This window comes from Falco biarmicus, chromosome 3 (assembly GCF_023638135.1).
Source record: "Falco biarmicus isolate bFalBia1 chromosome 3, bFalBia1.pri, whole genome shotgun sequence".
Lineage (NCBI taxonomy): Eukaryota > Metazoa > Chordata > Aves > Falconiformes > Falconidae > Falco > Falco biarmicus.
Genome location: NC_079290.1, coordinates 31288759 through 31311355, shown reverse-complemented (window position 1 = coordinate 31311355; position 22597 = coordinate 31288759). Strand labels below are relative to the sequence as shown.

Genomic DNA, 22597 nt, shown 5'->3' with positions numbered 1-22597 from the left:
TTCTATTTAAAAAAATCATGTAACATTTGTTTCTTTCACTCTCTACCCAGTAGAACACCAAATCATGCCACTATTGCATGACCCTTATATTAGTACTTCATAGAAGTTTAGTAAGTAGCATATCATTCATAAACTTTAAAATTCTCTTAAGACACATGGAAGTAAATAAGAAAGAATATCTTACCAGCTTTGGGTGTATTTAATGTTTTCATTTCCATCTTGCTACACTTATTAATGCCAAAACATGCTTTTATGGTCTTTACTTTTCCAGTTGACTCCACAGACTGTGTAAAATTTGCATTTTCATTCTGGCCATATATTTTAGAAAGCAGTGAAGCACTTCTCTCTTTCTCATCGATCTGCAAAAGAGAAACAAATTCACAATAGCATTTGTTTCATGCAGCTGAAGAGAAATGGAGAAAAGAGCAACAAGAAAGGATCTTTAATAGATACTAATGTTCATTATCAAACTGTCTACATAAATATATACATCCCTACACAAATACATGCAACCCAGTGTTCACATCAAAAAGCACATGCACAGAATACCAAATACCACTTACGCAAGTAGTTTATTAATTGAATTTAATTGAAGTCTTCTGTAGATAAAATCAATAAAAACTGTGATGCTTTTTTTGGTTGATATTAAAGGTTTCAGAGGGAGTTCCTTGCAGCAAAACTGCAACTCAGTGTACTGATATTTCATTACCAAGTATCTTGGGTTTTTAACTGCTTTTGCCAAATCGTTTCAAACATTTGAATCCAACAATGTCCATGCCAAGATGCAATCCCTGCCTCCACTACACTGGGAATTGTATTTGGGCTCAATACTGATTACTTTTATTTATTTGAAAAACATTTTTCTGCATCCACTTCACACATTGAGAAAAACCTACCTGAGAAGCAAGATCAAGTGCAGTAAGAGCAAAAATAATAAAAATCTGTTCTGAATAGACCGATCGTTTAAGCAGAGATTGTTTGCAGTGAACTCAGATGCTATCTTTTAGTTACAATACTGTACAAGCATACATTTTAGTGCACTGTTCAGTTTACCTCCTTTAATTTCATTTCTTGATCCATCTCCTTAGTTTTGTTCTTGAGAGGAACTGTTATACTTTTTCCTGGTGGTATAAACCTTGGTTTTTTGGCTACATTTCCTAGCACTTGACTTGGAGCTGCCGATCGCCTCATACTTAGTCGTACTGCTCTGGAGGGTGAAAAGGAAGGAAGGAAGCAGATAAAGAACACTGCAGTCAAAATAGGCTTTAAATATAAAAATATATCCATAGATAACAACATAAACACTATTTTAGAACAAAATAAAAGATAGCATAAAGGATTTGCAAATAACCATCTTAATGCACAAGAATAATACAATTTAAGTAGTGTCGTTGCAATGCATTGTTTATGTACTAAGATCGACTACAGCAAATTCTGCAGTTGAACACTTTTTCATTTGTAAAGCAAATAATGCAGTTCTCAATAGCAAGAAATGCTCTGGAGATGTGCAGTGTGGGGCTGCTTAACAAACAAACTAGTTTATAAAAGAAAGACAATTTGAAACAACTGTTCTAAACACTTAAAAGGTAATTTTGAAAAGCCTATTATTAGTGCATAATGAATCACAAATGTTGAAGGTACGTTTCATATCTGGGAATAGTATTCTGCATTATAAGTCAATTATATTGGTCAGTCAGATTCACTATACTAAGATTAGAACTCAGCAGAAAATTATCTCAAAATTACAGTGGATATTGTAACTCAATGTTATGTCTGTTAGAACATGGGAAGGAACATACTATCGGTTTTCCTTCAAAATATAAGACCATTATTCCCCTAAACACAGGACAAACCCAAACATACACCAATGTTAATATGACAAAGCATACTTGCAACCACTGGAATAAAAAGTTGTAATCTTAATACTTCAAAGTAGTAGAAACAAAACAAGAAAAGAAAATTCCAATAGAACATCCCATCAGCTGGAATGATGAAGACAAGCACGGTACAGCAATTTATGGAACATATTTTGGTTTAATTCTCCATTTGTACCATGGACTGTTTAGTTTAATTGACCCCCTCAACTATTAGGTAAAAATAAACCATAATATGGATTGCAAACACAAACTGCTCTACCATCTTGAAAGAGTGTTTGTATCCTGCTGCAACAGCCAATGTGTTTCTGCACTTTTTTGACACTACTCTGCACTCCAGTGGCTTACCAAGGCACAACAACCTTTCTTTCCAAGATACACAGGCAAGTGGTAACAGACTACTGTCAAAATACTTTGCAAACGTGCACACACTAATGCGAGTATGCTATCTGCTTCACGTCTGAAAAATTAGCATATATACAATGCTGTTACTAGATGTAAACCTTAATGACAAAATGGCCTGAACTGCTATTACTTCCATTGTGACTGCTATTAAAAGTACAAGGAGAGAGGTCTCTGGCTGCATCAACGGTGGTTCACATAAGTTATGCCTACTTGACAACAGTGTTAGCATATGAACTTTAGTTAACCCTGTGCAATAAGGGAGTAGCTTGGTTATAACAGGAGTACCTGTAGTGTAAACAACCAATAGTTACTGTGAAAGCTGCAAGAGTGTCAAGAACCTTCCAGAGGAACAGACTGTGAGTGTCAGCACTGACCACAGCCGGTTTCAGGCACCGTGTGAATTTTAACAAATTCTCTACCCAATCCTATAATGCACGGTGACACTTGGGAAGACAACCCAGGACACTCCACAACTCCACACAAGGACTGTGCATAGCATGGCTGAACTACTACGCTAATCCTGCCCACCTCAGTTCTGCAGCTTGTCACTTATCCTGTGGAACAGGGGAATTGTGCAGTTCATAAATTGCATGTATCTGTGATTAAAGTGTTTTGGTTTCCAAATCAGTTTGGACTTTGCACTGCCATTTTGTCTTCAACCACTAAAACAGACTCATAAGAAATTTGCAAATTAGTGAGAAATTTAAAGATATGACCCTTGATAACTCAGTAACTTCACTCCTGTCAAATTTAAGAACATGTAATAATATTACCAGTATTACCTACTTGCAACTACAAAAGCCATTAGGGGTTTGTGTTTCTTAAAATGTAATATTGCTTCCAACAATACCTCTCTGTCTTCAAAATGTAAGCTTTTATAAAATATAATAACAATATAAACCACAAAAAAATAGTTTTATATTTTGTATCTTTACAGTACTATACAGAAAAAAGGCCATTATGGATGTGCAACAAATGACTGACACTAGATCTTTTCGATGGGATCAGAGGAGGTGTAGCAAAGGCAAGGAATAGCTCCACGTTACAACTAAATCAATTGACAAGTGAACATGCCCTTTCCTCCGAGACAGACACCAATATGTTGACTCACCCAGTACCTGCAGTACTGTTAGGTATGGTTACTGGGAAACATCTGGAGATAATGAGAAAAGCAATGCTCCCGCCTTTTATTAGCAACCTAGCTTGACCAAATTAAGCATACCATGCAACCACAGCCTAAAACGTCTCATGAATGCATCTGGTTTTGCAAGCATTGAATTCAGCAGCATTTTTCTCCTTAAAGGCATCTTAACAGCTGCATTAAAATAAATTACATTTCAAATATATTTCAAATATTTATGTTTAATAGATCTATTTTGAATATTTCAAAATTTTACACATTAAACACAGCATACACCGAATCCTGGTTTAAAGGCAGTTACATTGCTCATCTTGGCACAAACTTAACAGGCAGCTCTCCTGAGCATTTGAAAAGATATTCTCGGCAAAGGTGACAAGGCTAAAATTGTTTTTTGTAGGCGATTACAAAGATGCCACCACAGGATTAACTTTTACTCAAAGTTAAACCGCAGGCAGCGACTGCACCGCCTTAAATATTAGTGAAAAATCACCTCAAACGAGCAATAATTGTACGGATTTAGAGCAGGCCCAAAACGAAACGCTGTTCAAATTACCTGGCACACCCCGCCTCAGCCTCCCAGTAACGGCAGCGGGAAGATGAGGGGGGAGAAGGGGAGGCTCCCTGTGGGCAAACACAAGGATCGGGAGCGCCCAGCCGGCTCCTCCGCCCGCCGTTCCCACAGGAAGGCCAACGGCCCCTCCACCCGGTGACCCGCCGCCGCCTCAGCGCTCAATTGTCCCGCCGCCGGCTCCCGTCAGCCCGCTGGCCGCGCATGCGCCCCGCGCCGTGCCCCTCCCACCCCGCGCGGCGCTTCCCGCCCAGCGCGCGCGCCCGGGGCGGGGAGGGCGCGGCGTCACCCCGGCCGCGCGCGCCCGGCCCCTTCCGCCGGGGGAGCGCTGAGGTACGCGCGCGTGGCGGGGCCCCGCGGGGCGGCTCCCGGCGCCACACACAGCATGGCGGGGGGGCCGCGCTCCCTGCGCCGCGCGGCCGTCAAGCAAGAGCGGCCGCAAAAGTAACCTCCGTTTCGCGACAGCGGGCGGCGGCGGGGCACGGCGGCGGCGGTGGCGGCCGGGGTGGGCGGGTGAGTGGGGGGGCGGGTGGGTAGGTGGGTGGCTGCGGGCGGCGGGGCGGCGGCGGGCGGCCGTGGGCGGCCGTGCCGAGGGGGGCAGCGGTACCGCAGCGGCTGGCTGAGCGGAGCGGGGCCGTGGGGCGGGAGGCGTTGCGCCGGGGACCTCAGCGTTTGTCAGGGGTCGTTCGCCGGCGGCAGGCCTGGCGCTTGCACCGTTAGTCTCTGTGCCGGACTGGTGGTGGCTGTGCCATCCTGCTGAGGAGATGAGGAGGAGAGAATGGCAAGTGAGGCCGCTTGGGTGCGGCTCCTTGGCGGTGCGTTGCTGCTCCAGGTGTTTCCAGACAGTTTTGTTCTCTGTGACCAAGAGCGTTGGCCGTTCCTGAGGAGCCCACCCAGGCGTGGCCCAGAGGCCTTCCCTGTGCCTGTGCAGCGCTCCCACCCGAGCCTCTGAGGAGAGGCCCTCTGGCCGCTGTGCATCGGGGTCCAGCCCTTTAAAGCCTAAAAAGTGGCCTGTGAGATGTGTATCTTGTATCATCCCACCTTGAGTAGGTTTTGCAGCACGACAGCAAGTGGAAATGTTACATAAAAATGTTCTTTGTCAAAGTAATTCTAGTTTCCTTGATAGTTCCTGGTAGAGGCGCAGGCCTTAAATTAATTGTATATCCCTTACTGGTTATTATAGAAGCTTTTGTTAAGTAATTTTTTTCACATCAGTGTAAGCTGGTGTTGCTATCCATTCATTCTTATCCTCTTCTGTTCCCTTTCTCTTACACAAACGTTCATGAGACTCCACAATGTACCAGTCTAGGAAGCTGAGCTGAGACAGTAGCTCTATAGCAGCCTTAATCAGACACTGCTGCTGTCTGTCTTTCCTTTCTGCCCTGGCTGCAGTTTCTTATCCCCTGTCTTGCCCCACTTCCGTTGTCACTTGAGCCTTTGCTGAGCCATCTACAAAAGAACTTAGCCCAGCGAATCAGTGAGTAGTTGTCTGTAAGGTTGGTTATCTAAGTTCAGGAAAGGGCCAAATTAAATGAATTTACTGATTCAAGGGAGGAGGTAGAGGGAGGCTAGGATGACGTTAATTAGTGGATAGATTCACTTGGGCTACTGCAGGACAATTGCCAAGGTTAAAACTCCTTTTTTTCACCAGTTCAGTCTTAAAACAGGTCAGTTACCCGGTGCAATCATAGAATCATAGAATGGTTTGGATTGGAAGGGTCCCTAAAGATCATCTAGTTCCGACCCCAAATAATACATCCAGTAGCTATGGAAACAGCTTGTACTGTCACCGTTGAAGGGGTGAGTCTGCCTCTTTGAACATTAATGCTGGCTTGAAGTGGCTTACAGTGACTGTGTCAGAGTGGTATAAGGCACCCTAAAATATCGCTTCGATATAGCAAGTTTTAAAGCACAGTGTATCTTTGTGAAAGTAGAAGCTGAAGCAATATCATATTTTAATGTCACCTCATCCCTGGGCCCTGCATAGACGGTTTGTTCTTCCAGTCACACAGCACTTCTGAAAATGCTGTATTAGTGATGCAAATCCGCTGTCATGATTCACTTCAGCCCTTCAAACATCTATGCTTTGTTTTGTCACCTGAAAAAAAACCCGGTTTTTAAAAATCAGAAACTACTGTAGATGGGGAAATGCAAGTCACTAATCTGATGTCAGTGTCCTGTTTTTGTTAGAATGGAATGGCTTTGATTAGTGCCAGATGTTTAGCAACCTGTGCGATTATGTTGTTGGGAACTACATCCCATGTCTATTCTCCCTGCATCCACACAATCCACACAAAATCTCTGGTTGAAGGCAGTGCAGTACATACCTCAGGACTGGTTTTAGGTGTGCCTCTGCATGGCAAACAACATGGGATAACAGCTACTAAAAATTGGCTCTTAGTATCTGTGAAGTGTGGAGGAGATTTTTGCTTGTCAAAAACTATGGGGGAAAATAAAATACATGTAAAACCATGGAAAGCAAATAGCATGTAACAGTTTGTGGGGTTTCTACCCTCCAGATTTGGCACCCACAAATTCCAGATATCCTCGTGGAAAGTGTCACTGGTAATGGCCAGGTGATGGGCAGAATTCTGGACCAGAGAAGCCAAAGACAAGGCAAGGTTTGGAAATGTTAGTGGAGTGTGTGAAGGCAGTGATAAATAATGTAGTTTCTAGGTACAAACAAAAAAGGAGTGTGACAATCAATAAATTGTAATGGAAGTAGAACAAAAGGTTTTGAGGCCAAGTGGAAAGAGAGACGTTTCTGGGGAAGAGCAGAATTTGAAAATGATGTTGTTTTGTGGCAGAAAGTACTGACTAAAGTCGCCTGTACTGCTAGAGTGCGTGGCATTCATCTGATGCTCTCCCTCTGATTATCTGCTGACTAAAGTGCATCTTTTGAAGCTGGCAGAAGATAAAACATCTCTGGTTCTTAATGTCAGGAATTTCTGCTGGAAGAGGTCTGGGATTTCAGTGGCAGCTGTTGCTGTAGGTCTCAGGCTCAAAGCCACAAGGTTTATGGCACTATGTGGGATGGTGCTGCTCCAGCATCAGTCTTGAAAACAGACTGAAGTTCTCATCAGAACCCCTCTTGATGGGAACTTTGAGGCAAAATATACAATCCACTCTCTATTTGAACTCTGGGTTTAGTTAGGGCTTTACATATATAGATATATAATATTTGTTGCACTTCAGTTTGCTGTGAAACACAAAGTTTTTGTTTCCCACTTGCTAAAAATACCCTTTCCTGCATTCTGATAGACGTCAAAGTTGTTAAAATATGCCAAAGAGTTTCTTGAAGACTTGGTGCTCAGGGATCAGCCACATGTGTGCAAAATGTAGCTTACAGCATCTGCAATTCCAGTAGAGCAGAAACCCTGGGACAGCAAAAATACTCACAGTTTTGTCATATCTTATATCTTTATGAAAGTTTTCTAAAAGCTGAATCTTCTGGGAACCACCAAGTCAAATCAAAATTTTAGGTGCACAATTCAAATTATAGATTGTGTATATGCTGCTTAACAGTCCTCCAGCATAAACGTACTGTTGGGGAGAAGGGTTCGCCGGAGTCAAGAAGTCGCTCAATATGAGTTATGCATCTTGCTCAACTTTATTATTTCTAACACTACTTCTATAGACTCAATATACATGCATATTCGTAAAGCAAAAATATAATTGGTTATTAGTCTCTAAGCACGCGCAGTTCTCACACCCCTAATTATCATGACTAAAATGAGCATTCTATCCATGTAGCTAATTGTGTTGCTGTGCTTCAGCCTTGTAGTTTGTTACTCCCTATATTCCCATACCGCTCCCTATCTTTCTTGGCCTTGCATCTGCCTTCCCAGCAGCTGTAGCTTGTTACAGCCACGGCCTGTTGGCACAACATAATTACTTGGTCTCAGGATTCAAGAATAGCTCAAAGCTACCTTTCTTGTTAACTTCAGCACAATTCTAATTACAGGCCTATTCTAATACCAGGCCTGGATTGTGCAGATCTTCAGAGATTCTAAGGCCAAGCTTCTGCAGCCATTCTTCTACAACATACTATATATTTCAATGCTTTTATCAGTATTGGGAACTAGTACTTGACTTCACGTTCTGCTACTGATAATTAGCATTGTTCTCCTCTCTTTAAACTTTCCATTGTGGTCCTTGGTGCCCTTTAAAATTACAGCTTTCTGCAAAAGTAACGCTCATTTTGTTCACAGTGAACTAGCAAAGTCCTGAATTTTCTGTCTTTACAGGAGACCTGTAAAAACATTCAGGGCAACAACAGTGTGAAAAGAATTGTTTGTCCTCTTCATAGTATGGTATTTCTTGAGCAGACTTTTCTAAGACATAGAATGTCCATGCTGTGGCCAAAGGAACAGCATATCCCAGATGCTTGTAAATTCAGTTGCCATGTGTTGTTGATGACAGTGTAGCCACAGAAGCACAGAGCTAAATGCGGTCTGTGAAATCTGCCTGGGACCTTGTCAGGTGTCTACATGGATTGCAATCCCTGCTGCTGTGGCAGCGCTGTCACTAGGTCACCCAGCTAGTAGGTGTCCCAGCTAATCTAAAACTAGCTCAAGCATCTGCAAGCCAGGGTTTTGGCTGTACAACAAATATGCCAGTAGAAAGAAAACACAATATGGAAACTGTAGCAGATGATGTGTTTTGTGTTTGGGTAATACGCATTCTTCCTTGCGTTATGTATGTTTTCATTACAGGTTCTTATTAACTTTAATCTTAGCAAATACCTTTTTAACACAAGAACCTTTCATAATCAGTAAGATATGCTTTGATACTCAGCTATATAAGATCTTCTAAATACCAGATTTATAGTATATTCACGAAGAGGAATTGCAAACTTTTTTTTCCTTTAGAGCAAAATTTGACATTAGTCCTTAAAGATTACAGTTTTAATTCAGATTGCGATTCTGTTTGAATGTCATAGTGCAATTGCTAGATATCAATTTTAGGGATTTAAGTGATGACATTCTTTTAATTTTGTTTAAGTGAGCATCCTGAGTTAAGCTACACATCAAGTGAATGTTATTTGTCAATAAAATGAGCCTGACTGTGATAGTTTTGTTTTAAAAATGAACTGCATGTCAAGCCTCCATAAAACCAGGTTAGACAAGAGACTTTCATCTTTTTAAAGTATATAATTTTACCAGATTTCAGCTGCTACTCTTCAATAATACTGAATTCTGTTGTCTTCAGTCTTACAAATAAAACTATAAGACTTCAAAATTAAATGGCAGCAGGGTGTTCAGTTTTATGGTAAGTGTCTGCATCAGTAATAATTGAAAGAAACACTGATGATTTCCCGCTCCCCTGCCCCAGCCCCTAATCTAGTCAGATCTCTTGTGTTGAATTGTAGATTTTACAGTGGCTTGCTTTGGAAAGCTTTGTGTTTATGGGCTGTTAGGACAGCATCTATTCAGCAGCTGGCTGGTTAGACATAGGACTCCGTAACTGAGGAAACACTACTGATCCTTTCTCTTTCTAATTTTTCTCATAGGCATAATAAAGCAGTGAAGAGAAACTTAAGGTGGGAAGCATTACGTATCTTATAAATCAGAAAACTGTTTCTGAAGTATTTTGACAAACTGCATATATATATATATGTAGTAAAATCTAAAAAGGTAGGTTATCTTCTGTTTTATTTAGAAAAACTCATGGAAACATCTTTCAGGGGTCTCAGTGGGGTTACAAAAGTAATTTTTTATATTAAGGAGGAATGCAAAGCCTAAAACATTCTTTTAGGTAAGTTCTGTGGAGTCTTACCAAATTCTAGTAGGCTTTTCATGATCGGATTTTGATGAAGGCAGATTGCCTGTTAGTTCTTCTTCACAAAGCTTTCAAATCCATTTAAAGGCTACTCGGTTTTATAAAATAGACCATGTAGAAGACAGTAGCTCCTCATGATTTCAGTTAGTGACAGTTTTGGCTTCTTTTTCTTCCTGGATATTAAGTATTTCTCTAGGCATGCGGAGATTTCATGCTTTTCCCTCTGGAGTGGATGTCTACAATGAGTAGAGAATCTTAGCTTTTTTTTTTTTTTTTTCAGCGTGAAAACAACATGTTAAGTGATGGTGCAGTTCATAAATACAAAATTGCTAGCTGAAAGTGCCACAGCTATTGTCTGTAAAGACACTGTTTCGTTAACTATGTTAAACGTTATATAAAAGGCATTAAAATGGAAAGCAAACATTTGCATATGAACTTCTGTGATGTTTCTGCCTCAGGTAGAAGTCAAGTAAATAGAAACTGTATGTTTCACAGTGGCTGGTAGAACTGTGTTCCATAACAGAGTTCAGAAGAAGCACGGCTCAACCGTCTGCTAAAATCTGCTTTCAGAATTCAGAGAATCTTGATATGAAATTGGGATTCTGACATCCAGCAGTACAGTCCTCAAATCCTCACTTAAATCTTAGTCACCACAAAGTATGTGTTTGCATTCTCACATGTGAAGTTCTTTATTCACATTGTTCTCCATATTTCTAGAATTGCTTCCAGGACTTTTTGTGGATCTAGCCATATGGATTCAGGACAAAGACTACTTTATTTCTGTGTGTTTTTTTAATAGGTTGAAAGTGTGTGGAGAGCATGGGTTATGATATCGAGCGTTTTGTTGGCTATGTTAATGAAGGGCTATTATGCTCCATCTGCCGTGATGTGTTAGAAGATCCATTACAGGCTCCTTGTGAACATGCTTTCTGTACTGCTTGTATACATGGATGGCTTGTTCATCACAGTAACTGCCCTGAAGACAGACAAATGATTGATGTATCTTTGCTACGACCTCTCTACAGGTATACAGTAGTCTTGCTGTATGTTGAAATTACATGAATTTAGGATTTCTCAAATTTGCTTGCACAGCTTTATCTCTTGTCATTTACTGTCTCTCACATTGTCTTTATCCAATATGCCTGTGGCAGAAACCAATCATTTGCATGAAAGCATTAGCATTTTCTATTTATTCTAACTAACTTTCAAGGTATTAAATTTCAAAATGGAAAGAACACTTAATTTGTTCTCTCCATGTTTTTGTATCTTGAATGCTGATTCTAGATGTCTGTCTGGATATTCTTCTGAATGTCTTCTACAGCACCAAATCTTTCCCATGCTTTTTTAGAGAAAGAGGCAAAGCAACTCTTGGTAACAGTCACTAAACACTGTATAGCTTTTGTTTTTCCTTTTAGTCTTACCTAGATACTGTAGGGGGAGTTGTAATGAATAGTTCCTGTTGACATGAACCAAACTTCTTGCCTTAAAATCTTTTTTTAAAAAGGTCTTTAGTTGTAAGAATTTCTCTTCTCTTGTAAAACAGGCTGTTTTGGCAAGTGTCTTCCATAATTGGTCATGCAGTTGGACTAGTTGATCATTGTAGGTCCTTTCCAACTGAGCTATTCTATTAATTCCTGCTATTGCCAGCACAGTTTGATCAGTAGCTACTGCTTGCTGTTTAACCCCTGCATTGTCTAATCTTGCGCAGATTAACACTTACGTTGCGTTTAAAACCTTCAGCCACACATGTTATATTAACTCTTACTAGTACTCTCAGTATTTTTGTCACTAATAAGATTTTATTCTTTGGAAAGTTGAGGTGTAGTGTAGGCAGAACCCTAGAGTTTAATTTGTAGGTTGTCTGTACTCACTGCAGTCAGTTTGGTTTGGCATATTTAGAAACACAAAACTTCAGTGACAGTGAGTAGCCTTGGTGTTTGTTATTGGTAATATCTCCTGAGCTAGCAAAAGGTCATGATTAAAAATTTATTCAAAAATAAAGATTTAATTTGCACATTTAATTTTGGAGACTGAATATTCCATTAACATTGTTTCCTTTAAGCCTGTTCTTTTCCAATATGATCACTTGAATTGTAAAAAAAAAAAAATCAAATAAGCTGAATATTCACGGTTTTTCCTAATGGAGATTAGAATCTTACTTTCTTTTCCCAAATGTTGAAAATACAGACCTTTTTTTCAATTGCGTTCCCAGATTTAAGAAGAAATTGATTATTTTTTTTGCATGTAGATACATGAAAAATGATTTAAACCGTCTTCAGCTACATTGCAAAAACAGAGAGTATGGCTGTGAAATGATTTGTTCTCTGGAATCTATAGACAGGCATGAAAGGGAGTGTGAATACAGTCAGATACCTTGCTCCAATGCAGGTGAGTCACCTTCAGAGAAGTTGAATCCTTTATATTCAGAAAACGTGTTTGTCATCTTTCTGTCAATAGAATGGGAATAATGGCTGTTATTTCCATACAGAAATTCAAAGCTTTGGCATGATCTACTCTTTACAGCAGTGTTTTTGAACAAAATGTGTTACCCGTTTATGGCAATCATGATCATTAGCAATAGTTTCTTATCCAAAAACTAACCAAAATGAGTATGATGGACTTCAAATTTATGAAAATACAGCAGTGCGTTTGTTTTGCTTCCTGTCAAGTTATGAATTTGGATTTCAGTTTTGTCTGCTCGTTTTGATTTTTGTATGAATATAATAGCACCTACAGAATGCTTATGGGTTGCAATTTATTTACAAAATAGCTTGTTGCCTGGTGCATGTGCAGCCACCCACTCTGTCTCATGGTTTTAATAAAAATGTATTTTGGAAATAAGAATTGCTTTGAGCTAAATTCTGGTTAGAATTGTGTTCATGTTAAGGTTTTTATTTAAAACAAACTTACACCTCTTGAGGAAGAAACATACTGCTAAAAAGGAACATAGTGATGTAATTTACCGGTCGATTTTATTCAATATGTCATATGTTCCTGCAAAGTTAATTTCTAATAAATGGTGCTAAGGGCATAGTCAAGTCTGCCATTGTAATTAATTATAAGACGATTAAGGTGCTAAAATCACTCCACCGGAAGTTATAATTTCTCTTAGCAGTAAGTGACTCCTGCAGATGCTTCAAATTCACCTCTGTTACTTTCTGCAGAAAGAGTAGCATTTATAGAGTTACTACACCTTATCTCTGATGTCTGGTATTCAGGGTGTGAGGGCTCTTACATCTCTCAAGAATACATTGGAGTGTATTTTGAGTACCTCAATTACAAGTCATTATATTAGTAAAGCTTCTTGAGGCGGCTGTCTTTTGTAATTTTCTGGTATAGTTTGTTGGCAAGTTTCATTGCACCATTGTTTCAGTTTTCTTACATCAATTTTATCTTCAAATGAAATGCAAGCCTGTATTACAGCAAACAGTACCTCAAAGATTGAATATTAAAGACTACAAACTTAAAGTTTGGAGTGTTAAATGTAGCAATAATTTATATAGTGTTCATTTTTGGTTCTCTACATTTTACTTTTAATCACTGCAGATTTGTAAAGTTTGTGTCCTTGAATTTCTGTGGAAATGTTTCTATTTTTGCATCAGTAATTAAAAGTTCATAAATAAATTTCTTGTTTATTTATGTGGTCTAGTATGTTATACACAAGACCAACAAATTGTCAGGAAAATAAGGTTATATTCCATATCACCCCCGTTGCTGTTACTACGTGTCTTTGGACCTTTTATTCCTAAATTTGGTAACCTACTGTTTTTCACACGTTTGCATTCTTCTTCAATTCCAGTCACTGCAATCTATGGTGGAAGCACAGGCAAGTTGCTAGTGTCTTAGCTTGGCATCAGCATTGTCATTACTGAAGTTGCTTTAATGCCAGACCAGCAGTAGAAGACTTCACATAAAATACCTACTTTCAGTTTTTCAGTATTTTCAGTTAATGGATAAATATCATAATGACTTTTTTAAAGTGTTTTATTACTAGTTGTGTGTGTTATAATTATCATATTTCATGTTCTAAAGAAATCACTTTTTTCATTGCTTTAACAGATTGGCTGTTGCTTAGCTCAGGATATTGCGGCTTGCTTGCTTGAGTGTTTTTGTTTGGAATTAATTAAAATGCTTTTGTTAGTTGCAAACAACTGGCTTACCTTACTGTGTTTCCTGTTCAGGTTGTACAGTTCAGATTGAACGACGTAACTTGGATGGTCACCTGGCAGTGTGTGAATATCGGAGCCGTGAATGCCCTAATGGTTGTGGTTACACCATTCTCAGTGCAGAAGACACACAGCATAATTGCGTAGCTGAGCTAAGAACTGAGCTAGAACTACTTCGGTACAAATCTTCTGTTTCTTTGATGTTTGTGTTAGTCTAGGCCTGAAAAACAGTGCATGAAGCACTTCAAATACTAGTACTGGATTCTGGTATGTGTTAAATAGCCTATTAATTACTTGATACTAATGGGTCAGAGTATTATGTCAGCATAGACTTTAAATTTTTACTCTTCTGATTCTTTTGCTGGTTTGGTTGTGGTTTTTTCCCCAAGTTATTATAAATACTAAAATACCATTGCTTGTAGCTCAACAAAACTGTGAGCTGACTATTTAAAATGACAAAGTACCTAAGAAAGCTGGACTGAAGTTGGAAATTTCATTTTTTCCATTGGCCTGCTGTAGACCCAAGGTCACATTATTAATAATTATATTTAGTTTATATTTCACATATGTTTATAGTTTATACAGATCCAGAAGATTAAAATCTCTAGTTATTTTGGCAGGTACAGACTGATAGATTAAACCTCTTAGGGTCTAATTTCCACTTTTTTATTAAGATCCTGGCAGATTATTAACAGTCGGTGAATATGACTCTTCTTACTGGCATCTTCTTTTCCCTCATATATGTTCCTGTAGCTTTCCCTTCCCATGATATTCCAGTTGGACTTTTTTTTTTTTTTCTTTTTTTCCCCCCAGTGCTCCTTCCCATTTCTGTCTTTCAGCTCACCAAGTCTTGTGCTCTTGAATATTGCTATGAAGTCAGGCTCAAATCTGGTTCAAATGCATTGAAACACAAGGGGTTCTGCTACCTGGTCCTGGTTTTTGAACTCAAAAGGTTAATGTAGTACCAGCTAGGTTTTGGCTATAAGGCTGTGTGAATGATTAGGTTATAATAGTTTACTGCATACCATCATTTAGCATCCACCATAAAAGTGACAGGATTACATGTTTAGAAATACTATAGTATTCAAACTTTTTATCTTGACTGTGTTTAGTAATACTAAGCAAGTAAATACTATACGTAAAAGGTCATAAGTCATTTAAAATAATAAATATGTGTTCTTGAGCTTATAGAGTTACTTCAGGAATATGATACAGTTGTCCCCTGTATAAGCTGTGTATGGTCACTTCAGCGCCCCTAGGGCACAATGCACTTTCCTATGCTAGTTTTATTTAAATTAATAAACAGTACTATCATGCCTCTAGAGGGGTGTCCTGCGGAGTATGATGGGAATCAGATTGGGCTGTTAGGCTGCAAGAAGGCTTTCTGGAATTTGAAAATCATTATTTTCCATGCTTACAAGGCTTAACAAGGGGAAATAAACTTTTTAGGTCAGAAATGATCTGCAGAGTGGAGGAGGCAAAACATGAGATGGAGTCGAGGTTAGATTCCCAGAGAAGGCACATGGTCCAAAAAGAGAGTATTCTGCAAAATGAAATTGAAGAACTGAAGGTAAATATGATAATTTTCTTTTCTTTTTTTTCCTCTCCTAACAGTCTAGCTTTTTGCTTTTCCCAGCAGTTGTCTTTTACTTTGTAAGTGGAGTCTCATAGAAATAAGAATTACATTAAGTATGGGAAGCAAAAGAGGTGTTAGCATAATGCTTTGCCAGGGTAATCGGCTCGGTTGAGAAGCAGGCTGAGTGCTTTATTCTTGTGGTTTATTTACTTCAAATTCATTTGGGGCTAACCTGGGTACCCCTGTACAAGGACTGCATCGTTCTGTGCATACGTAGCGTGTTGGCACATCTATCTGAAACTCATTTTCAGTATCTAAACATAGGGCACACATCGCAAATTGGATGTAATTGAATATTCAGCTCCTTTTTTAGTGCTGTCCAAGGTGGCATAATCCAGTGCTGACACAGAGTCCTACTGCAGGCAGTGGTACTTACATTATGGTTCAGCTGTGGTCAAAGGGTTGGGAGAGTTGCACTGCAAACTTAATCAAGTAACAAGCAAGGCAGTCTTACCCTTTCATTCATCTAGTTCTTATTGTATCACAGAATAATGATTTTTAAAGCCCAAAGCAATGGATGTTCTTTATAGATTACATTTTTATTTTTACTGGATTTGACATTAAGTCCTTGAAGAATGTATCTGAATATAACCAAAGCCTTATTTTGCTTGTAGTCTTCAGATAGAAAATTTAAGCAGCAACTAGGTAAGTCCACTGTTTCTTGTTATACTTTATGAGAAACTTTTTGCACATTTAGGAAAACTGTATCGGAATCTTTGAAACAAGACCATCTCAGAAGGTGAATGCTGGATTGTGTCTCAAATTGTTTACATTTGTTCTGCCTATCAAAAAATTATTTCAGTGTTGCTTATTCTTTGTAATCCTTCACGCTTCGTGCGTGGCCAATTCAAGTTCATACAACCATCATTAGAAAAGAGTGTGTTTCTTGGAGTAAACGTGTATTTGCATTTCAGAGTCAGATGTCACGAATGATGTCAGATGTACGCTCTCTGATGGCTGCAGAGAGACAGCACCGTCAAGAGCTGGAGCAGGCAGAGCTAGAAAAACGGGAATTAATGGAGCTGCTGAAGGGGCTGCAGAAGGACTGTCGATTAACTACTACAGAAGGAAGCAGGAAGTCAACAAATTTCCGCCCTCTGACACGACTAGAAAGTGTAAAACGAAAACCTAGGGAAGTTACAGTTATCTAAACAGAAGTAAGCTCAAAAAGCATTTTCTTCTATTTTCTGTGACCATCTGGCAAACTTTTCTACTTTCTAGGAATGATTGGTAAACTTTGTCATTTCAGATTTGTTTTCTTTTGAAATCTAGATTACTACTTGATTTCCTCTTGGGGCATAAAAACAAACAGATAATTTTCTCTTAGGGAACACTGAGCATTAAAATCAATAACTGGCAAATACATTTTTAGCTAATGTTTTTATGAAAGAGGGGAAGGAGACTTGGTTTGTTATATCTCTTCAGTACATCTTTTACAGGAGTCTTTCAAGCCTGAAAGCCTAGAGCATTTTAAAGTCAAAGATACTTAAAGGTTGTTTCCTTCCTGGTCAGTTATGGTCCATTTAAGTCTAGTTTATACTTATACTTGAAACAGAAAGAAAGTGTCATCATCAATAATGACATTTGGGATGTATTTAATCTGGGGGAAAGTCAGTAACAGAAATAAATAGATTTTGTTTGTTTATAGTCTGTAGAAGGTCTATTTCCAAGGTGGAAAGAAAGCACTTTAAATTGTAATTCTACCGTTACATAACAGCTTCAGGTGAAGTTGGCTTTTACTTTAGAGCTTTTCTAATTTCCCAGGTTGATACACACTTAAGAGACTAATACCAAAGTCCAAGGTAATAGTTATCTAAAACCTTTTAAATAGATATGTGAGTAACCTGGAATTTGTGGGAGGGATCTACATTTTATTGAAAATTCTGAAGCTTTTATATGTGGAAATATCAACTATTTCTACAGCGTCATTTAAGCTTAAGACCAGCCATTCAGTATTCAGTATCTTTAAAGCATATATAGAAATACCTAGAGTATCCTTAATTGCCTTTTGGCAGGCTTTAGGCTACTTGAACATTAAAGTCCACAACAGATGAATGCTTGTGCAGTCACTTGGACTTCAGATGTCTCTATTAGTACTCAAGTTTGCAGTTCTGTAAGAGCTAGGATTTTTTTAACAGACCCACAAATACTGAATCAAGGGGGCATTTATCTGCAGGGACTGCATGAGAAATCTGTACAGTTGAAAGACTTTTCTGTAAACTTCTCACACAGCCTGTTCGTGTTTTTTTCAGTGGTATAACAAAGCCATATTCTATCTGTTGCAGCTCTTCAGTGGAGTAACTAGGGAAGAACCTGGCCTCCTGTTTACTGAATGTGTTAAATCAGTTTGGAGCTTTCAGGAACGTGTGCAGGTGCAAACATCTGAATAAGCTAATTTTATAGTTTAGAAAGCAAATACATCACTGTGCATGCCTTGCTGTCGCTCAGACCAACGCTTTGTGGCTAACAGCATAACCAAAGAGAGAGGCAGCAACTTTCTTCAGCACATACACAACATTATGAAGACTTGCAGTCAGAGCTGTTTTAATTTCAAGCATTAACAAATCCTTCTAACTTGCTGTTTCTTTAGTACCACTGAAGCAGATGGGAACATGTTCAGGTCTTGTGCATTTAAAACCGAACAAAAACAATCCTCTCTAAAAGCTTTTTGTTATCTTTCATGTTTTCTGAAAGAAAGTTACGTCCACATATTTACATGGTTTCAGTCCTTGCATTCTAGATTAAATTACAATCGTTGAAAGCATTTAGGTCACTATAGTAGTCTCACCAACTCATGACGTAGCACATCTCTTAAGCAGGCGTATTTAACAATCTGAAACAATAAAATAGTAGCTATAATTTGGGAAGACCTTCAATCACGCAAAACATTCAGTGGTCAATTCACTTGCATCAGTGTGCATATTAAAGCTGTAGGTAGAAGGTAAGAATGCTTTTATTATCTTGTGTTCTAAATAAGCAAGCTGTTAGTGTCTGTGGTCTGTGTGACTCTATTTCAGCGTTCACACTAATTTTGAAGCTTCTTGGCAACACCAGATTTCATGCTATTAGAATGAATCCAGTGCTTTTCTGTGTACTGTAACTGTGGTTCTGTGATGTGACTTTATCTACTTTGCTTAATGTGAAAGAAGAAAATTACTTCAAAATCCTATAGAACTCAGATGAGCTGGATCATCTTTCGCAAGTTGGAGGGCAGTAACCCAATCTTTTCTGTTCTGACTGCAGAAAAAAAAAGCAAGTTAACTAGCTCTGTACTTTCTCCATAATGGGATCTCTGCATATGTTGAATTTCACCCATATTTATGACTAAATTCCTCCTAGTATAGAGAACTAGGGTTTATGTAATAGTTACATGTGGTCTACTGTCCGTCCCCTAAGTGACAGACGTGAAACCGTGAGCAAACGCATCCTGGGTGGTAAGGAAGGACTTTCAGCTGCGCCATCTATGTAGCTTCTAGTTGCCAGCTCTGGAGCACCTGAACTTCCAGTGCTGAAATGTGGCAATGCTTTGGGCCCACGTGCTGCTGCGGTGACCTGCCAGCTCGGCTTTCCTTCAGCAGCCGAGGAGCCCTTGCAGAGGTACCTTAAATGGGCCCATAGCAGCTAGTAGCATCAGACCCCTCTAGTTACTTGAAGCTTAATCTCCCGTTCCCCTGTGTTGATAACTGTTCTGCACTTAAGATTGTCCACTGACAATGAACCACTCACAGGGTGGCATATGCTGAAGTATGGCCATCATTTTACTTGTCTTATAATTAACTAGGCTGAAATGAAATAGCCCATTATCTCTCAATATTTTATCTACTTTTAGCTTTTCCAGTTTCATGTATTACACGGCTCTTAATAGCAGCTGGCAGAAGCAAGGCAATGAATTTTCTTTCTTTCAAATAGCCTGTTAATCCTTTTTATAAAAACTAAGGGTCCGAGTATTGTAGTAGACTTGGTGTAAGTAAAGACATGAAGTCGGAAATGCTACTTGCCTAGTCACGATCGTATCTTAGGATTATACGAGAGACACTGCTTAAGGTGCGTTACGGGAGGGCTCCAGCACTGAACTACTGGTATTAGTACTCTCGTACTAAATCATGCTTTAAGCAGTTCCATTTCCTGACAGGTTAACTGTGCTGAGAGCAAGTGGAACTGTTACTGAAATGGACCAGTAACTGTGCAAACGGTTGTTGTATTTTTAGTTGTTTCTGATGGCGCTTTGGAGCTAGAAGAGGGTGAGCAAGGACTGTGGAGAGTGGAGAGACTAAGTGCGGGCTGACTGTCTTCCCCCAGCCCAGGAGCAACAACGCAGCTGCGCCAGCCCGTGCCACCAGCTGGCTTGTGGCATTACTGTTAACACAGCATTAGAGTTAAAAGGAGATTAAATCTTTATCCACAATTAAGTGGGTATGAAATGTAACGGTACCAACCTGGGAGATTCACAAGTAAAACTCAGAGGGAGCAAGCTGTTCAGTGCGTGAGGCTACGAGGTATTACAAGGAGTTGAGCAAATCTTTATCCTACATTAAATTGGGTGAAAAAGAATAACACCAAGGTAGTGTTTAAAAAATAATATTTTAAAGCAAGCGGTAAGTTTGTCTGGAAAGAAAATCGACATTTACGTATTTATTCTGAATACCCAAGAAGCCAGTTACAAATACATGTTCCCTTAAACTGACTTCTCCACTTGAGAGATCAAATTCAAGTCAAAATCCTGTTTTCTTCTGTTTGCTTCAGCATTAAAGCTGCATTCCCTCTTCTCCTGCATTCCTCCCAAAGCAAAAAACTGTTGGTGGTCTTGGCCAGTACGGACTGTTGCTGCTGGGATTACTTTATCTGGAGTGAGAACAGTAACTTTTGGGGAGAGCTTCCAGTAGATTTAGATGAGTTTCCACAAAAGGCATGGAAGTGAGAGCCATGCATCCGAGTCAGGTGCCAGAGTGGCAAGAAGGAATTTTGCTGGACTTCCTAATTAAAGTGGCAGTTTTTAATTAGTGTGGTTCCAGTACTAGATTAACAGTCTCATATGAGATGTTAATTTAGTAGCACACATCTACGAGAGTTTCTTGTCAGCACGGAAGGGAATGGAATTACACAGTCCAGCAAAACACCTAAGATAGTGAAGTATTTTGACTGCCCAAAAGTGGTTTTATCTCAGATGTTCTTAGGTGGTTTTTGAGAAGTTTAATGCATTAATAGATCCCAGGTGGCAAACAGTTCCTAAGATTTATAGAAATGGGTAGCCTTGCAAATTAAATTTTCCACATGGTGTCCTCTTGGATGTTTCTGGCATGGTGCTTTTCTACAGCCATTTTACTTAGAAGTGCTGGATAGTATTTAAAGGGAGCAGTACTAGCCTTGCCTTTCTCCCGTACTGCTTGTCAGGCGAAGTATGGTAGGTCAGGGAGATTTTACCACATAGATAGATGCCTTTATAAAGACCTACAATTCTATGCAACTTTCTATTAACAAATAAAACATTGAACTGTCTTCCAGCATTATGGTTCACTGCCAGTCTATTTACATTTTCTACCTTTATATACGCAAGGATAAAACAGAGCTTAACAGATCTTAATCTCTAGTCTGTAAAAGAAACAGTAACACTATTTGTATCACTTTGAAGAACACTTTGTATAAAAGTTGAACTAATAAAGGGTCTATACCATGATTAATGCAGTGTGGCGCACTTTCTGTTCCAGAAGTTTGAGTGCCGCCTTTATCAGATGAAACAGGAAAATGGCGGTGTGCTGGCTGCGCAGCACGGGAGGTCAGGAATCAGCTACAATATAGGGTCGGTGCCCTGGAGCAGGCAAGGCTGAAAATGCAGCCGGAGGGAGTATCTAGCAATAAACACGGCAGGCGGTCAGTCAGACTGCCCCTGCTTCGCCAGGATTTTTCTCCTGCCTCACAGGTGGGAGTTTCTGAATGGGATGAGCAGCTGCTTTGAAGGCAAAGAGCTAGCCTAAGTTGCCAACCGCTAGCCTACAACAGTGTGACACTCCAGTCCTGCACAGGCAGCAGGATAATAAACCGGCAGCAAGGGAAAAAATAATTCACCATCCATCAGCCGCACAGATCCCACCCCTAATGCAGGTTTTTCATAGCCACCAACAAAAGCCCATGTGGGATATGGACATGTAACTAACAGGAAAACAAGAGGGTGGTTCAAAAGTTCTAACCTAGGGCTGCGTTTGCTTAAACACGAACAATCTGGACACGGGGCCCTGCGGAGAGTGAACCTGCTGCAAGCCTGTTCTCTCACCTGGTGGGAGGAGTCACCCAGCAGGAGAGGAAGGCCGAAAGCCTGAGGGCGCAGCACAGAACCCTTCATCTGCTGAAGCCTAACCATCCGCACCTGCCCTTCAGCCAGTACAGAATACACAGAATAACAGACTCCATGAAAAGATTTCGGAAGCGAGGCGCACACAACTTGTCTCACCTTACCACATACGCAACCTGTGCATTTGCCTGTCCATTAACGGGGACATTCACCAAGCCAGGGCAGCTCTCACACATCTCAGCCAGAGGCGCAGCCTTTGCTCTGCTCAGACCGTCTCCTCTTGCTGCACGCTGGTGCACACGCACAGAAACGTATGCAACAACAGGGCTGGAGGAGGGAGAACTGTGTTACACTGTGGATGCGTTCTGCCTTACTCCTCCCCGCTGTTTCGCTCATGAGGTAAGCGTATCATTCACTAAACAGTGTTTGGCATTAGCCACTTCCAGTGTTCTGATGCTCCAGTCAGGAAACAAAACTTGAAAAGTCCTTTTTGGGCAGAGTGTAAAAAGCAAAACTTAATGCTTCAAGTGTTGTTTACTCATGATAGGAATCCAGTTTAAAAAAGCAAGCCAACTAACTCCAAGTTTTAATCAGCATTATTTCAAGTTGAATTTATCCAAGAAAGGAACCACTTTGCATTGAAGCGTCACAGAACTAAATCATTTAAAAACTCAAACATGAGAAACCTGAAAAGAAGTAGCATACATTTAACTAAATTTACAGAGCTTCCATACATCAAA

At 39.7% G+C, this 22597-nt stretch overlaps 2 protein-coding genes across 6 annotated transcripts in view; one reads left to right on the top strand and one right to left on the bottom strand.

Moving 5' to 3' along the window:
* Positions 1–4294, bottom strand: part of RAD54B (RAD54 homolog B) — a 70197-nt gene extending 65903 nt beyond the window's left edge. The window contains exons 1-3 of the mRNA XM_056333825.1: positions 3974–4294; positions 1054–1207; positions 185–359 (exon numbers count right to left, since the gene is read on the bottom strand). Of these exons, the coding sequence (XP_056189800.1) occupies positions 185–359; positions 1054–1191 (313 nt within the window). The 5' untranslated portion in view covers positions 1192–1207; positions 3974–4294. The remainder of the gene's footprint in view (positions 1–184; positions 360–1053; positions 1208–3973) is intronic.
* A 370-nt stretch (positions 4295–4664) lies between these two features.
* On the top strand, positions 4665–21245 carry LOC130147052 (RING finger protein 151-like). 5 transcript variants are annotated; one of them, XM_056333820.1, is made up of 7 exons: positions 4665–5788; positions 9501–9624; positions 10569–10794; positions 12018–12157; positions 13951–14113; positions 15385–15505; positions 16486–21245. In XM_056333820.1, exons 3-7 carry the CDS (start codon positions 10589–10591, stop codon positions 16720–16722), a joined length of 867 nt encoding a protein of 288 aa, XP_056189795.1. In that variant the 5' UTR covers positions 4665–5788; positions 9501–9624; positions 10569–10588; the 3' UTR covers positions 16723–21245. The 5 variants fall into 5 exon arrangements, with proteins under 5 accessions (XP_056189795.1, XP_056189797.1, XP_056189796.1 ...); XM_056333821.1 differs by lacking the exon at positions 4665–5788 and having other exon boundaries at positions 7124–9624; positions 16486–16728; positions 17857–21245; XM_056333822.1 differs by lacking the exon at positions 4665–5788 and having other exon boundaries at positions 7123–9530.
* Positions 21246–22597: the final 1352 nt, after the last annotated feature.

Excerpts from the sequence above, each read along its gene's own strand:
- LOC130147052 (XM_056333820.1), top strand. The coding sequence starts at position 10,589 with ATGGGTTATGATATCGAGCGTTTTGTTGGCTATGTTAATGAAGGGCTA. Across the intron at positions 10,795-12,017 it reads TTGCTACGACCTCTCTACAG|ATACATGAAAAATGATTTAA; the intron begins GTATACAGTAGT and ends TTTTGCATGTAG. Across the intron at positions 14,114-15,384 it reads ACTGAGCTAGAACTACTTCG|GTCAGAAATGATCTGCAGAG; the intron begins GTACAAATCTTC and ends TAAACTTTTTAG.